The sequence below is a fragment of the Psammomys obesus genome, unplaced genomic scaffold (assembly GCF_907164565.1).
Source record: "Psammomys obesus unplaced genomic scaffold, mPsaObe1.curated_primary_1811, whole genome shotgun sequence".
Taxonomy (NCBI): Eukaryota; Metazoa; Chordata; class Mammalia; order Rodentia; family Muridae; genus Psammomys; species Psammomys obesus.
The window spans coordinates 461,895-478,152 of record NW_026596443.1 but is presented as its reverse complement, the minus strand read 5'-3'; the positions used below and the strand labels follow the sequence as shown (position 1 = coordinate 478,152).

Genomic DNA, 16,258 nt, shown 5'->3' with positions numbered 1-16,258 from the left:
GGCAGCAGGCAGGCAGTGAGGTGGGTACAGTGAGGTGGGCAGTGGGCAGGCAGTGAGGTGGGCAGCAGGCAGGGAGTGAGGTGGGCAGTGCAGCTCAGCATGTTCATCTCCGACTCATGGAGGAAGGAGCTCTGTTTCCAGGGGACCCTCAACTCTTACAAGGATGAAGGGAGAGGAGAAAAAGAAGGGTCTGATGCTCCTCGATGGAGCTGATAGGCTTGGTTCCTCTCTGTTCTTTGGGGGTGTCTTATTTCCTAAAGACCGGGAGGGAACATGGACTAGAAGGCTCTGCCTGGGCTTCGCATCTCACAGTCTCCCGTGTCTCCTTCCCAGTCAGATATCGGCTTTGGGAAACTGGAAACATATGTGAAGCTGGACAAACTGGGGGAGGTAAGAGACCAGTGTTGCTCTCTGGGCAGCAAGTGGGGTAGTTTTGACTCTGTTCTGCCAGTCACGGTTCCTAATCGTAAGAGTCACACTGTCCTGCCAGGCAGCCTGGCCTAGCCTCTGGCAGCTGCTGTTAAGTTCCCTGATCTTGAACCAGGCCTTGAGGACAGAGGTCTCTGCTCAGAGTCTAGTTTTTTCTTCCCCCTCTTTTCAAGTAGTTATGTCCTAGATTTGATTCCTAATTCCTCCATTTGCTAGCTCCATGATCGTAGCACAGACCATTGACCTCTCTTTAGTTTCATTCTCTGTCAAAGGATGAAAAACTATTCTATGGTTGGGGGGACTGTGGGGTACCAGAGGAAGCTTGTGTGTAGTTCCTAGTGCCTGGCACAAAGCAAGCAATATTAAAGTGCTTCTGCAAGCACTGTGCCAGGCTTTGTGGCCTGGGGTGGGTGTGGGTTTGTGAAGGGGAAGAATGCCATCTCTCAAGAGCCATATCACCGTGACCTAAGAGCAAGGCTGTGCTATAAATAATCTAAGAGGAGCAGCAGAATGGGAAGAGAGGAATGAGCAGCCTGTTCAAGCTAGGGGGTTGATAGGGATACTTCAAGAGAAAGCCAACTTTGGAGCAAACAGAATTTGAACAGAGGGAGTAGGGCACCCAGCTTGAATCCTAACCCAAGCAGAAACATAAAGGGTGGGGCTGGGAGGAAAGGATGAGCAGGATGCTCTGGGGCTGACCAGGCCTGCTCTGTCCCAGGGTACCTACGCCACTGTCTTCAAGGGGCGCAGCAAGCTGACGGAGAACCTTGTGGCCCTGAAGGAGATCCGGCTGGAGCATGAAGAGGGAGCACCCTGCACTGCTATTCGAGAGGGTATAGTGTCCGGGTCTGCGCCCTGGGCATCTGTGATAAGGGGCCTCAGCAACCTGAACCTGGTGGGAGCCTGGGTGGAGGGCCATTTGAGGCCCCAGGAAGGGATAGCAGGAGGTATTGGTGGGCCTGGGGACCTAGGTGGGCCTGTCTCCCCAGTGTCTCTGCTGAAGGACCTGAAACATGCCAATATTGTGACCCTGCATGACCTCATTCACACAGATCGATCCCTCACCCTGGTGTTTGAGTACCTGGTGAGCTGGACTGGGGCTAGCAGCCTCTTCCCCTGTGGTGGGTGAAGTGGGGTAGGGAAGAGGGGGAGGGAGGGAGTGGGAGGGATGGGGGGCAAGGGAAGGACTCCAGCCTTTGTTTGTCCAATTAAGTTTTGATGCAGAAGTGAGCCAAGGGTTCAGAGCCAGGGCCTGTGCCACCAGCAGGCTCAGGCTCAGACTGGAGAGGACTTCCTTTCAGCCTGGGTCTGGACCACTGGCCAGGCAAGGGAGAGGACTGAACTGGTCTGTCTGTTCCAGGACAGTGACCTGAAACAGTATCTAGACCACTGTGGAAACCTCATGAACATGCACAATGTCAAGGTGAGAGGCTATAGGGGAGGGACCTCATCATGGCAGCCATCTGCCATAAAGCCCAGTGTCGGGATGCTCTTCTTGCGCACTGGCTGCCGAGGTTACTTGGAGCTTCAAATGCAGGCAGGAGGGAGAGGCCACTCTGCCAGTCTAGAAGCCATTCTGAGAACCCCAACCAAGAACACAGACTTAACCGTCCACTTCTGTCCAGCTACGGGTACAGATCCTCCTCTAGCTCTGAACATCAAGCGCACGTTACCTGCCAGAGTGAAGGGAGGCTTCCGAGAAGCCGGGAGGGTAGATGACCAGCTCTGGTGACTAAGACCCAAGCACATACTTCCCTCCTATGGGACCCTTACTTGTCACACCTAGAGACTGCTCCAGCATCCTGGCACTCACGGCCTCCCCTCTCCATACCTGGCCTCTGCCCCCATATATGGTTCCCTGGGGTGTATAGGTCCCAGGTGGCCTGCAGGGTGGGCAACAGAAGCAGGCAGCCCTCCTAGAAACTTCCTCCCCCCATTCCTCTCCAGCGTGAGACAGAGACGCAGGGCCTCCCACATGGGGTCCAGTCCCACCACGCTTCTCATTTCTGCTCTCTTCGCCAGATTTTCATGTTCCAGCTGCTCCGGGGCCTGGCCTACTGCCACCGCCGTAAGATTCTGCACCGGGACCTGAAGCCTCAGAACCTGCTCATCAATGAAAGGGGCGAGCTGAAGCTGGCTGACTTTGGTGAGGCTGGTGCCAGGGTTAGGGGAAGGGTTGGCAGGTGGCTCTGACCCTTGGGTGCATAGCCTCATCAGGACATAGGGATTCTGGGGAGAGGAAAGCTGAGCACCTGACCCTTCAGGACCCTTTGGCAGAGGTTCAGTGACATGTCTGTTCCTAGGCCTGGCCCGGGCCAAATCAGTGCCTACAAAGACCTATTCCAATGAGGTGGTGACCCTCTGGTACAGGCCTCCAGATGTGCTGCTGGGATCCACAGAGTACTCCACCCCCATTGACATGTGGTGAGTGTGCAGCAGAGAGGAGTAAAAGAGGTTGTCCATCCATATCGGTATACTGTCCAGGGAAAGCCTGGCCTTGCTCACAGCTCCACTGGCCCCTGCTGCCGTGTGTTAGCAAATTCTCCCTCTGAACTTATGGCGCCTCTGATGCTATACTTCTGAAACGCTTCCCCGGGGGTGGAGTGGGACTTACCAGAGGGTAGATGAGTCCCCTCCCCTAAAACACGTCGAAGGGACATACTATTTTTTTGTTACAATTGACAAATGTATGATTTGCTGTAAAATGAAAACCAACTCGACTTTAAAGCCAGCATGAGTGTCTGGCTGAGCCCAAGGCTCCCCGGAGAGAGTAAGTATCTCTTCCTACTTAGCAGAGTTAAGAGGATCCAGAGCTCGCAAAGAGGGTCCTGAGTGGGAGTCTGGAGCTCTTTAAGCCCCAGATGTGACCTCTCAGGTTGTGTTAGCGTCTCATTGGATTCCTCATATAGCAGCCTTGGGGTAGGTAGTGGGGGATGCGCCCTGGAATCACCACCGCCCTTGCTTCCGCAGGGGCGTGGGCTGCATCCTTTATGAAATGGCCACCGGGAAGCCCCTCTTCCCAGGCTCTACTGTCAAGGAGGAGTTACACCTCATCTTCCGGCTTCTGGGTTAGTAGTTTTCTTCTGTACGCTCCACCTCGCCGTCAGGGGGCGCCAGAACTCTGTCCAACCAGGAGCACCGAAGCCTGGGCAGGTTGGGACCATCTACACTCCATATCTGCCTCAGCCCTTCATTCATACTTCTTACGCGGCCTGTGTCTTCTGTAGGGACTCCTACAGAAGAGTCATGGCCGGGGGTGACATCCATCTCCGAGTTTCGAGCCTACAACTTCCCCCGATACCTGCCACAGCCGCTGCTCAGCCATGCTCCCAGGTATTCCCTTGCCAGAACCCCTCGCTCCCCACTGTGATCTCCCTCCCAGAGGTTCGGGTCCCTAGCCTGCCCCTTTCTGCGCCTGTGCCAGCGCCTCCTCCTTGCAGGTTGGATACTGAAGGCATCAACCTCCTGACCAGCCTCCTCCTGGTGAGTTTCCTCCCATCCTACCCAGGGAGCGACAATTAAAACAAGCCAGGCCGGTAGCACAGATACTGCCTGCGACTCCAAAGCCCAAGAGGGGCACTAGTCTCTGTGCTTGGCACCCAGGGCCTGGTTGGGCATTTTCTGGGGACGGAAGGCTCAGTTTTCTCAGCTGTATAGTGAATATCAGTTCATTTTTTAGATGACACTGGAGTACACCAAGATTATGGGGGTGGTGCAGTGTCTACGTGGGAGCAAGCACAGGATAAAGGGCAGCTAATGGTGCTGTCTGCTAATAGCACTGATAATTCGAGTGATGATTGCCATGGCCCTCTCAAGTATACTCATCCCAAGATGCAGTCAGTCTCCCAGGAAGCTCTGGTATCTGAACCCTGGTATCCTAAGGCCTGAGAATGCCTGGTTTGGGTCAGATGGGGCCTTCTCCCACCTTGGCCATCTAACTTAGCACAGGAGTCCCATTTTCTAGAACGTTCTCCAGCAGGACCCAAGAGCCTACCCTGTGCCTTTCAGTACGAATCCAAGAGTCGCATGTCGGCGGAGGCAGCCCTAAATCACCCCTACTTCCAGTCTCTGGGAGAACGTGTACACCAGCTCGAAGACAGTAGGTGTCCAAGGAATCAGCGCCGGCCAGAAGCAGGAAAAGGGAAGCGGGTATAGGTGGGAGCTATAGCAGAGGCTGCAGCCTTGCTGGGGTGTCTTGGACACTTGGCTTCCCCTTCACAGTTCTCATTTGGAGCTAAGGAGGTGGATTCTGTCTGAGGTGTGTGTGTTCTTCCTGGATGAGTCTTGACTGGAGGGCGCCTCGCCTCTAGGGGTTTAGTGGAAGTGGGGATGGTGGGTACAGGAGCAGAGTGACACCACCTAAGTCTCACTGGCCCTCTTCTCCTGCCCAGCTGCCTCCATCTTCTCCCTGAAGGAGATCCAGCTCCAAAAGGACCCAGGCTATCGTGGCCTGGGCTTTCAGCACCCAGGTAAGGGCCACATGCCCTCTAAACCCTTTGCTAGAAGCAGCCAAGCAGACTACCCCTTCCCCAGTAGGGACTTTCTGCTGAGGAAGAGATGGGCCTGTGGTTTGCCCTTGGGATGGGGAGTCAACACTCCCACATACACCTTATGGGAGGGTCCTCCCTCACCTACTCCCACCCAGACGAACACTGCCTTTTACAGTTAGTCCTGGCAAGGGTGTGTCCCATCCCTCAGGTAGTCTCTGTAAAGACCCTGAGCTCCTGTACAGTCCAGATGATTTTGTCTCCAGCAGAGCCAATAGCCTTGGACCCGACAGTAATTCCCGTCTATTGTCTCAGTAGTTTTAAAACACCCTGTGGTGTTGGTACTATACCTGTCCTCTACTGAGGCTCCTAGAGGTAAAGTCACAATTTCACGCAGTTCTCAAGTAACAGAGATGATACCTGAATGCAAAGACATGCTTTTGCTCATTGGATCACAATGTGAAGGACAAGTGTCCTATCCCTCTATTCCTTCCTGTTCCCCATCTCCGTTCTCCAGGGCGAGGGAAGAGCCGGCGGCAGAGCATCTTCTGAGCCGTGCCCACCCTGCTTCAGCTCGAGGGATGAGAGGCCACGAGGAACACAAATTCAGGAAGTATGGGGCCTATGTGGCCATCAGAGGGCTGAAAAATGAATGCCTGTGGCTAGTCTGGAGGAGCACTTGGCAGCCCTGTTGGTAGCAGTTGCTTCCTTTCCTTGCTTGCCACACCTCTGTGATGGCCTCTACCTGGACACCAACCCCTTTGTCACCCTTGTGGGATGGAGGCATGAGCTGCTTCCCTGAGAGGAAGGGAAGGGTAAGGAGGGGCCTGGGACCCTTTCCCAGCTGAAGTGCAGGAGAATGTGGGGGTCCTGGATGGCTCATCAGCTTGACCAACCCCTTTCTTATCCCTTGGATGTTTGCTTCACCTTCTTCCCCTCTAAGAACAAGGGATACAGCACCTTACCTGGCATCCCTGGAGAATCAGGAAAAGTAGTATCCCATCTTGTCACCATCTCCACCATGCTATGGTCCCCTCCTTGCCAGAAGCCCTTGTACCCTCTGGCTTGAACCAAAGCTAAAAAGTCAGCATGCTGCCCATGCAGCAGGATGTACTCCTGCCACCTCAGCTACCCTCTGCCCATCCCCCAGTTTGGAAAGGGTTGCCTTAAACTGGCAGGTGGTAGAACGTAGTCCTTGGAGCTCTGACCTAGCACCTATGTTCTTCTTCCCTAAGCCACTCCTATGGGTGTTATCATCCCTGAGGGCTGATAAGTCAGCCCTGTCTCAGGGTCCTGAGGCTGGCACTCAGATATGCCAGGTCACCCTGACACTGGTACCAGGGTGGCCTTGGGTATTTAGGTCTGTTGCAGCCTTTCCCCCATCCCCCGCCTCCTTCTTAGCCCTACCCACTTGACGCTGGCACCAGCCTTTACAGAGGGGTTCCTGAGAGGAAGGGTGTTGGCATCACAGCCTGAGCTGGAGAAAGGTGATGGCAACAGGTCTGATACTGAGAGCGCCATCCTGCATCCCCTGGAGAAGACACCTTTCCTCAGCACTCCTCTCATGTCTCCCCAACACTTGGCTGAACTTGAAGGACAAAGGCCAAGGGGAGGTCAAGCCCATGTTTTCTCCACAGGTCCCATGCCCATCCCAACCCCTTAGAGCCTGGGTTTTCCCTAACCCCCTTCCCCACTGACTGTGAATGTCCTGTGACTCAGAGCAAAGACAGAGAATATATTTAATTCATGTTGTACAGAAAGCCGTGAGCAGTCTCATTCAGAAAAGGTGACTGACAGAACAATGCCAAAGATAGAGGGCCAAAGACTCTAAATGTCTTGCTTATACATATATACAAACCATTAAAGAGAGACTGGTCTGCACATCTCTGAACATGCCCTGGGCTGGGGGTGAGGGGATTCTGGTACCCTCTGTGCTACGTTTGAGGCTACATCAACTCTGGTAAGACACACTAAGGGTCATGGGTGTTCTGTGTCTTGCCCTTGTCCCAGGTTGTGCCTGTGAGGTGGAACCACTGAGAAGAACCCAGAGAGTCCTGAGGAGGGGCATGGGCTCTGGTTTCCATGGATCACTCTGCTTTGCCAAGACTACATGGTTCCTTGACTTCTTGGGATGGGAGGACACACAGATAAAAAAGAGAGCTGGGCAAGATATAGTGATGTATGCCTTTAATCCCAATACTAAGGAAGCAGAGACAGGTCTATTTCTCTCTCTTTCTCTCTGTCTCTACTCCCACATACACCTCTGTGTGTGCATATGTGTGAGTGAGAGAGAGAGTGAGTTATAGATTGGTATTGAAATGGCCAAGACCAGAGCAGTGGCAGGTGCTTACCTAAGTCGCTCTTGAAGCCACCACATGCCGCTCCCAAACACCTCCCTTATACCTGGCCCTCCCTCCTGCCTCACAGATCTTAGAATGCTGAGGCTCCAGCTGGTTTCCAATTCATTGCTCAAAATTCTTCCAAGACCAGGCAGAATGCCAAGCCCTAAGGAATGCCCCCTGGCCTTTCCTGTTCTGTAGCCTTGTACTTGAGGGGGTTCCTGCTTCCTCACCAAAGCCGTGGAAGTTGGGTGGGCCAGGGCTTGGTCCCATCTCCTACACTGGTCCCTATCAGTGATCAAAGTGCAGAACCTTTCAAGTAACAATTACCACTTCCTATAAGGGAAAGGCCAGGAAACACACAGGCTGGGATCCAGTGACTACATGAAGCCTGGACACTAAGCTGCCTTCCCTCTGCCTTCTGCCTTCTATCCTCTCCCCACCTGCAATGCCCAGACCCATCTCAGCCAATCTCCACCACAACTTCTTTCTCTTTGATCACATATGTAAACAATGGAGTCTCCAGGGATGAAGTAACTGGCCTCAGGTCACATCACAAATTAGAAACCTAAGTCTGAGGACGTGGCTTAGTGGCAGAGGCCTTGCCTACCATGGCACAAAATCCTTAAGTTCTGTGAACCCTGAGTTCTACCGTCAGCACAAGAAAAAACAAATCAACAACAAAAACCTTCCTAGAATTCCAGAGCCCTAGGTCTGTGTGTCATCCAACCCTCCTTGATTCTTAAAGAGAAGAGGGTAGAGAGCAAGGAACAGGTAAACAGACCTGGGATGCAGGAAGCAGGCACAAGGAAGGGCCAGCGTAGATGCAGCTTCCTGGAGCAGCACCGTAGAGGTCAACATTTGTCACACTGTGTGGGCCTACTGTGTGCAAATGCCCCTGCATCTTCCAGAACCTTCCTGTGCAGCTGTCCTTGTGCTGTGGCTCTGGTTGTGGAGATACAGGGAGAAATGTCTGGGTCAGGGAACCTTCACACTAGAAAGCTCTGGGGAGGGGGACCATCTACACTCAGCAGGACAGAATAGGCTTAGGTCAGCTCAGGAGAGATGGTGGCTCTTGACAGGAGAGCTGGATATGGGAGCGAGGCAGGGCTGAGTGACAAGCTATGAGATGCCAGGCACTGCTAGTGCCCTAGGGACCAAGCTCGAGTCACAGGCCAGCCCAGGCCCTGGAACTCTGTTTCCTGGGTACCCAGAAGTCATTTCCTGATGATTTGCAACTTTCCTAAACAGAAGCCTTTCTGCTGGAGTCCCTGCTGAGTCATTGTCCCCTCTGGCATCACATTTACTGTCCTCCGTGTTGGGTCAGGAATGCCCAGAGCCCCATCTGACCTTCCCTCCCCCATGCCCACTTACAGCTGCTAGCCAGAAGGTCCCTGTTGATGGCTGCAGTGCAGGGCCCACACGCTCACTGATTGGACCTAGGGTTAGCTCTCCCTTGTCCCATTCCTCCAGGTACCCTGGACCTCTCCCATAGAATCCATCTTCAGGCCCCATCAGCCTTCTAAGCCAGAAGCTTCTTGGGCCTGATTCCTCCTCACAGACTCAGACACCCTTCTTCATGTCTTCATAACCACAATCACAGGGAGGTTCTAGAAGATACAGGCGCTCCTGCACCTGGCCCTGAAGTCTGGAGCTGGAGGTCAGGGCTTAGGCCTGGCAAACCACCCTTCACTCCTCTTGAGCCTTTTGGCCAGTCAGCTGTCAGCACTGTTGTGAGACATTCCTGTTGTAGAAAATTAAAATGAGTGTTGGGCTAAATAAAGTTTATTATTATTTTATTAGTCCTATAATTATTGTGCCAGTATTATTTAGCCTGCTATCACAAATAATAAGACACAGACACCTGTTGGAGTTTATAATTGCCTTATTTAGCTTGGGCCAGGCAGATACTTCACCTATGCTGTCTCAATAACCTCACCATCCATCTCCCAGCTCCCATCCAATGCCATCCGCCTTACTCCTTCTCATCTATAATCCCATAGTACTTGCTTATATTCTTCATCTGGGCCTTTTCACACCATTATTGGAGTCCTTCCTCTCAGGCCACATGTTTTTTTTCTCCACACTAACCCATCATGGCTTCCTCCCTCTTCTCTTCCCATCTGTCTCTCTCCCATAAGTCTCTTGAACCCAAAGCCTGGGAACCTTAGACATGCCTACCCCCACTCTGCCCTGCCCAGGTATAGCCTTTAATCAACAAATCAGGTATGTCTTTGGCTGGTTTACAAAACAAGGATAGGTGTAACTAGATCTTGAGGGTCAGCATTAGAACTAGAACCGCCCCCCCCCACCTGCCCCTTCTTCCTTCTTTGAAGCAGGTTGGCTGCTTATGCTCCATTTTTCTTCACCTTTCTTTGGACATTTGCTTCCAATTTGAGACTGCACAACCCCATTTTAGCTCTCTCTGTGTAAAGCAAATCAGCAGCAAAAGCATTGCTCACAGCCTCCATGCCTAGCCCTGTGCTGGGTACCAGGACAGGTACAAGACAATCCTCCTTTCTTCTGAAAGCTCAGACCTACAGGCAAGGCCAAAGTAGCCTTTCTTCAAACAGACTTTTGCCAGGCACTGTGTGCCAGGCAGTGTGCTTGGCTTTATACAGCAGTGAGCTAACAGGGAAACAAGCTTTGCCCAGCTGGACACAGAGGCCAGAAGTTCAACAAGATGACCTAAAGCAACATCAGGAGATAGGAGTTCAGGGGCTGTCATGCTAGAGTGGCCAGAGGTCTCTGATGGAGTTAGGGGAGCTAGGAATACTAAGGGAGGATACCACGTGGACAATACAACTATCAGCTCAGGATGTAACCTCTGATTGGAGGTTGGGGGGAGGCAGGGTTGCCTTCAGGACACCTTTTTTGCTGTCCCATTGCAGTACAGAAGTTGCTCTTCAGTGATGCTGACCTCTAACAATTACAGCCAATTTCCCAGCCCCAGCCCAAGAGTTCTCCTGTCTTGAGAGTTTCTCTGTTAAACAAATTGATCCATTATTTTTTAAATTCAATTTCATTCAAGTTCCTGGGAAATAGGTAGAATGAAACCAGATTCTGGATCAAATATCACATGATTATCAGTCCAGCTCCTGCTGCAGCCTCTGTCCCTCTCAGAAACCTCATGAGCTGGGCCCTCCACTGCCAGTGTTTCTGTGGCACTCTTGTCTTCCATGCTCCTACAAGAATGACCCACAAGCTCTACTTCCTCCAAGCAAGAGCTTTTTTAGCCCAAACTTTCAGATGGTTCCATATTCCTCCCACAAACAGTTCCAAAGGCGTAAGAACCGCACAGTCAGGCTCAGCACAGCAGTGAGCACACTTCTCTATATCAGTTTTCTGTCTTAGTTTCTATTCTCATTGCAGTGGTAAGATACACTCAAGCACACCCACACTCCTCACCCACACAATAGTAATAATTAACTTGTTTAAAGTACCCTGCCAAAGGAACATCAATGAGGAATGGATTTTGTTTCTGCTCACAGCTCAAGAACCAGTCCAGCACAGCAGAAGCCTGGAGCAGGCTAGTCACAACCCACCCAGTCATGAAGCTGACGATGAATGCTTATGCTCAGCTTGCTTTCTCCTGACTATACAGTCCAGCACCCAAACTCTCTTTTAGGATGGGTCCTCACACCTCAGGTAATCACAGGTATGCCTAGAGGCTAAATAATCCCTTGAAAGTCTGCCTGGAGGTTTGTCTCCTCCCAGGTGACTCCAGAGCAGTGGCTCTCAACCTTCCTAACACTTCAACCCTCTAACACCTCATGTTGTGGTGATCTCCAACCATAAATTTATTTTCATTGCGACTTCAGAACAGTAGTTTTGCAAGTGTTATGAATCATGATGTAATATCTGTGTTTTCCAATGGTCTTAGGCGACCCCTGTGGAAAGGTGGTTAGACCCACCCCCCAAAGGGGTCAAAACCTACAGTTTAAAAACTGCTGTTCTAGCAAGTGACAAGATGATAACACTAACCATCACAACAGTAATGTAACCCAGATGGGTGGAGTGGCAGAGGTTATAGTGCCAGCTACTTGACAATGCAGAGGCAAAATTCAGCTAGACCGGACAACATAGACCTTGTCTCTAAAATAACTAACTAAACAAATAAATAGCCCAACCCAGAGCCTTCCCCAAGGAAGTAGCCAATAGCTGTAACTCTCTATTCATCCCACCTCAGATCCCAAGAAACCTCAAATGTCAAGTATAGATCCTTTCAGCACCTTCCTGATGATGTCAGCATATGACCTAGTGGGTATTGGCTGCACAGCCAAGAGAATACCTGTCCCTGCTCCCTGCTGGACTGGAAATGTAGCATCCAGCACCTCCTCCTCCCCTAGTGTGTCCGTAGTGCCCGTATTCTCTATCACACCTCCCGGTTACCTGCCAGGCAGTGCCACATGGCGTGGGGTCCATTTGGTCCTGCCTACTCTCAAGAGCTCCATTGCTTGTAGTTTCAGGCTGTGGTTTTTGCCTCTTCTCATGAGGTTTCAGTCTTTAGGGGATGAGGAGGTGCCCATTAGTCACTCTTTTATAACTTCCTGGCCTGGATATAGACCATTGATGGAGTAAGTACTTAGCATTTGTAAAGCCATGGGTTCCACCACCACCACCACATCCCTTCAGATGTAACGGAAACTTTTGGTAATGCCTGTATGTTCCCTTCAGGAGGACTTATGGGAAACAGAATTGTGAATCTAGGGATACAACAGATTCAAGTCCCCACCCCTACCCCCAGTGCCTCCAGCTGAGTCAGTGTGGGCTCCTGAGCATGACCTCTCTGGGCCTTCATTTCCTTCTCTGTGAAACAGGGAGTAGTGGTGCTCTTCCCAAAGTGTTGACAGGGGCACGTAGAGGACTCCATGAAGCAGGGGCTTGCTACCACCCCACTGCATGTTGCGACCCCTTCTCTTCACCAGGAACTCCAGCGTGCTTCCTTCCCAGGGCGTCCCAGCCCAGGAATTAAAGTTAGGAACTTTTCTTTCATTCCTCACCTGTGGTATGATCTCAGTATGAATGTATTAAATAGAATCTATTTAAAATATCTAATAAGGTTTCAAAAGATGACTAGCTGAGAGAATTTTTTTTTTTTTGGCTTTTTTTGAGACAGGATTTCTCTGTGTAGCCTTGGCTGTCCCTGAACTCACTCTGTAGACCAGGCTTCTTGACCTTGAACTCACAAAGATCTGCCTGCCTCTGCCTCCCAAGTGCTGGGTTTAAAGGTGTGTGCCATGACTGCCTGAGAGGATTTTTTTTTAATTTAAATTTTGTTTTATGTGTATGAGTGTTTTACCTGCATATAATTGCATGTCAGCAATTGCATGTCAGGTGCTTGTGGAAGCCAGAAGAGGGCAATGGATCCCCCTGGAATGAGAGCTGCCATGTAGGTTCTAGGAATGGAAACTGGGTACTATGAAGGACAGCCAGCTGAGCTATCTCACCAGCCCTGGATAGGTGTTTGTCTTGAATTGTTTTCCAAGAGCTTTGATTGTGGCTGAAGTAAACATAGAAAGGGAATTCAAGACAAACAATGAGCATTGGGTCCCAGATTCCTCAGTGTAGTCTGGCTGCTTTCTGAGGGAGTGAGCGCTCCATCCCCGAGAGACTTTTTAGCTGGGCACCTTGCTGTTGTCCCAACTGTTTGAGAAGCTGAGGTAGATGGATCGCTTGAACCCAGCGGCTAACTTGGGCAACACGGGTAGCTCCTATCTGAAAAGGAAAAAAGGAAGGAAAGAAGGAAGGAAGGAAGGAAGGAGGGAGGGAGGAAGGAAGGAAGGAAGGAAAGAAAGAGAGAGAGAGAAGAGAAAAAAGAAAGAAACCCAAGCAACAATATTTTGGCTCAAAGCACTCTTCAAAACACTAGAAGTTGAAAAAATAAATAAATAAATAAGCACAGGGTTCTTTCCTTATAGAACCCAGTCTAAGCAAGGAGAAAGCAGCCAGTTCAGAAATGACAAATGTGGCTCTAGGTTGGGTGTTGCGTCTGCATCTCACAGATTCGCATAGAGATAACCACAGAGGGAGCCATTATTTCCGAGGACTCAGCCCCACACACAGTACCTGCAGGTGTTTCCAGTCTCCTAAACTGAATTGGACTTCCACCTCTAGGCTCAAAGGTGTCTGAAAGTCTGTATTAATTAACATAAACAGGAAGCATCTGCTATACTGAGGACCTGTTGGGACCCATTGCCAAGCAGGCCTCCCTCTCAAACAGCATGCTGGGGCCCCACACAGGAATCCACCCTCCTTGCCAGGCCCCTTCCCAGAGCAGCATGCTGGGGCCTCATTCCGTTGGACTCAGCTTTCTTTAGACTTCATTGTGCTCTCTTGGTTCACGTTCTATGGCCACAGGTGTTCCTAGTTACAGGGAGGCTCTGGGGAGCTTCAGCGCTTGCTGCCGGCTGGCCTGTTGGCCTTAGTAATCAGCTGTGCCCACTCCTCACCACAATGCCCTTGTCCTGCCCTCTTCATATGCTCCACCTCTTGAGGAAGAGGCCACCTTCCTCAAGCCTTTGCACCCCTTGCCTGGATGCCCTATCCACCCTCTGCAGCACCTCTATCCCAGCTGCTACTCACTGAGCTTTGGTCAGGCTCCTCGAACATGCTGGAACTCAGTGCTCACATCCATACCATGAAAACGGACTCTAGATGCCTGATTGCTCAGGAAATGTTAGGGATGGAACCCAAGGCCTTATCATGCTGAGTGTATGCTCTATCACTGACATACTAACATACAACCCTAGTTCCTGAAACTGGGCCCCAGATACCTTCAGAATGCCCTCCCTGACATACCAACCTGTCCCTCCCTATACTGGGCAAGAACCCAGGGACTTGCACATACTAGGAATGTGTTCTACAACTGAGCTACACTTTGATGCCTTTAACTTAATTTTTAATTAGCATGCCAAGTAACATATTTATTCATGACATATTCTTTGCATGTGTGTGTGTGGTGGATTGTATGCACACCTGCTTGTTTGTGTATGGTGCATATGTATTTACCAGATGTCAACATTGTCTTTATCTTAATTGCTCTCACCTTATTTTTTGAAGCAGGGTCTCTCACTGATTAGCTACACTGACTGACCAATAGACTAGAGATTAGACTCTGCCTGTGGTTGTGTCCCTTACCCTACTGCCCACCCCCACCCAGTGCCAAGGGCTGACCCTGGCTTCTTATCTGAGTGCCGGAGAGCGCAAGTCAGGTCTTCATCCATATGCTGTAAGTGTCTCTCCAACCTTGACAGCATTTTCTTTTTTAAGATTATTTTTGTTTTATGTTGTATGGATGTCTTACCTGCATGTATGCCTACATATCATGTGTATGCAGTGTCTTCAGAGACCAGAAGTGGGCATCAAATTCCCTGGAACTGTAGTTACAAACAGTTCTGGGCTGCCATGTGGGTGCTGGGAATCAAACATGGGAAAAGCAGCCAGTGCTCTTAACTGTCGAGCTGTCTCTCCACCCTCAGCTTTTTGTTTTCATACATACTTGTTTTAGATGCTCTCACTACCTTTCCCCACCTCCCAGTTTATACCAGTCACTCCCAGAATTTCCCTTTTCCGCTTTTACACTGCATGTCTTCAATTACTCTCCCCTATTGTAAAGACTCCCTCCACCCTTTTTAGTTTCATGACAGCTGCTTACACTCCCTTCTACATAAACATACAAATCCAAAAATTAGAGGAAAATATGGAACACTCCCTGGGTTTGCATGCCATCCTTACATAGGGCCATGCTAGTCTTCTCTGCTCACTCCATTTTCACTACGGTGCTGCTGAAGTGAGCACCTCGGCATTTAATGAGCTATTTCCCCGTCTCCTCTCAAACATGTCTTAAACTCCCCTCTGCTAGGAAGCTCTCCTTGGTGTTACATCCTCCAGCAATGCTGGTTGCCACAAAGGTTCCTCAAGTATACACAACTCAAGCATCACAGAACTTAAGAGAGAAATAGCACTTCTAGGGGGCCCTTATATAGATATTCTATATCTGTTGTGGTCTGTCCCTGGCCCTCAAGGTTTCAGTCCAAGGGTCTCTCTTGGACTAACCTACCTGAGCTGAAGAGGATATGCTCTCTACTTGGCTATGATCTTCCTCAGGTGAGCCCTTCCCCTAAAGCCTTTGCTAAGATAGCAGTACTACTTGAGGACTAAGTAACTCCTTTGTAAGTACCAAGGTGCTTTAATGCCCAGTATTCCAGTCTTGATTCAAAAACTTGCCAAGGGCAGAAAAGGCAGGTATAATGACTCCTTTCAATGAATTTGGAAATAGACCTGGAGCATTAGCTCCCTGTATATGGTGAATAAAGCAAACCACTAGCTACATCCACTTGCTGAGTCCTGTTTTCCTCAGTCACGTACTTGGAACTGTTCTGTCTGCCAGCTTAGGTTTTAATACCATCCAATGTTGGCTGAGAGCGCTGTCCTCAGGGCTGGCAGGGGAACCAGAATAAGCAGATTTGACTTCTAATCTGGCTCACACATCTGTTGAGAACGCTGTCAAGCTAGGGAAGCTGAGCAGTGCTTCCAGCCTCTGCCTGCCCTGCTTGTTGCCACAGCTGGCATCTAGCATCAAGATGCACCCCTCCCTCCCTCTGGGAGCCCAAAGTTGACCCTAGGGTGAGGGGTATCCCAGGAGAATGGCAGCCTATTGACAGGCGGATGTTTTCTCTCCTCTACCTTGTTCAGACCCCGGTCTATTGTGTGTGCCAAGAGCAGGCCGTCACCAAGTCTCCTGGCAAGTTCTCAGCAGAGTTGGGGAACATTTCCGGAGAGGAGTGACCCATTATGAATGCTGAGGTTTTCCAGAGCTCTGCCATTCCTTTGGGTTGGCTGGGCTACAGAAATCTAGGAGGACAACAATGGAGACTGAAAATCCTGGAGGCTGGCTTCAAAGTTGAAGGTTCCAAGGATCTTGAGAGACCAAGGTTTAGCCTAAGAGGTCTCCCAGGCTGGGCCGGAAGCCCATGAGGGGCCTGGGAATGGGAAGTGGAG

General features: G+C 50.6%; 1 protein-coding gene and 1 non-coding gene across 4 annotated transcripts in view; one reads left to right on the top strand and one right to left on the bottom strand.

Annotated features, from left to right (window-relative positions):
• The window catches only part of Cdk18 (cyclin dependent kinase 18), a 25,325-nt gene extending 18,649 nt beyond the window's left edge, over positions 1-6,676 (top strand). Inside the window, exons 5-16 of one of the 3 annotated variants that reach the window (XM_055598126.1) lie at positions 334-390; positions 1,148-1,262; positions 1,482-1,513; positions 1,790-1,852; positions 2,452-2,575; positions 2,733-2,853; positions 3,400-3,497; positions 3,657-3,762; positions 3,870-3,912; positions 4,438-4,528; positions 4,821-4,898; positions 5,434-6,676. In XM_055598126.1, coding sequence (XP_055454101.1) covers positions 334-390; positions 1,148-1,262; positions 1,482-1,513; positions 1,790-1,852; positions 2,452-2,575; positions 2,733-2,853; positions 3,400-3,497; positions 3,657-3,762; positions 3,870-3,912; positions 4,438-4,528; positions 4,821-4,898; positions 5,434-5,468 — 963 coding nt within the window. In that variant the 3' untranslated portion in view covers positions 5,469-6,676. Of the gene's footprint in view, positions 1-333; positions 391-1,147; positions 1,263-1,418; positions 1,514-1,789; positions 1,853-2,451; positions 2,576-2,732; positions 2,854-3,399; positions 3,498-3,656; positions 3,763-3,853; positions 3,913-4,437; positions 4,529-4,820; positions 4,899-5,433 lie in introns of those variants that run through there. The other 2 variants (XM_055598124.1, XM_055598127.1) reach the window with 2 other exon arrangements.
• An 8,275-nt stretch (positions 6,677-14,951) lies between these two features.
• LOC129669840 (U6 spliceosomal RNA) lies at positions 14,952-15,054 on the bottom strand. Its single transcript, XR_008719090.1, has one exon. It is a non-coding gene; the product is annotated as a U6 spliceosomal RNA (small nuclear RNA).
• Positions 15,055-16,258: the final 1,204 nt, after the last annotated feature.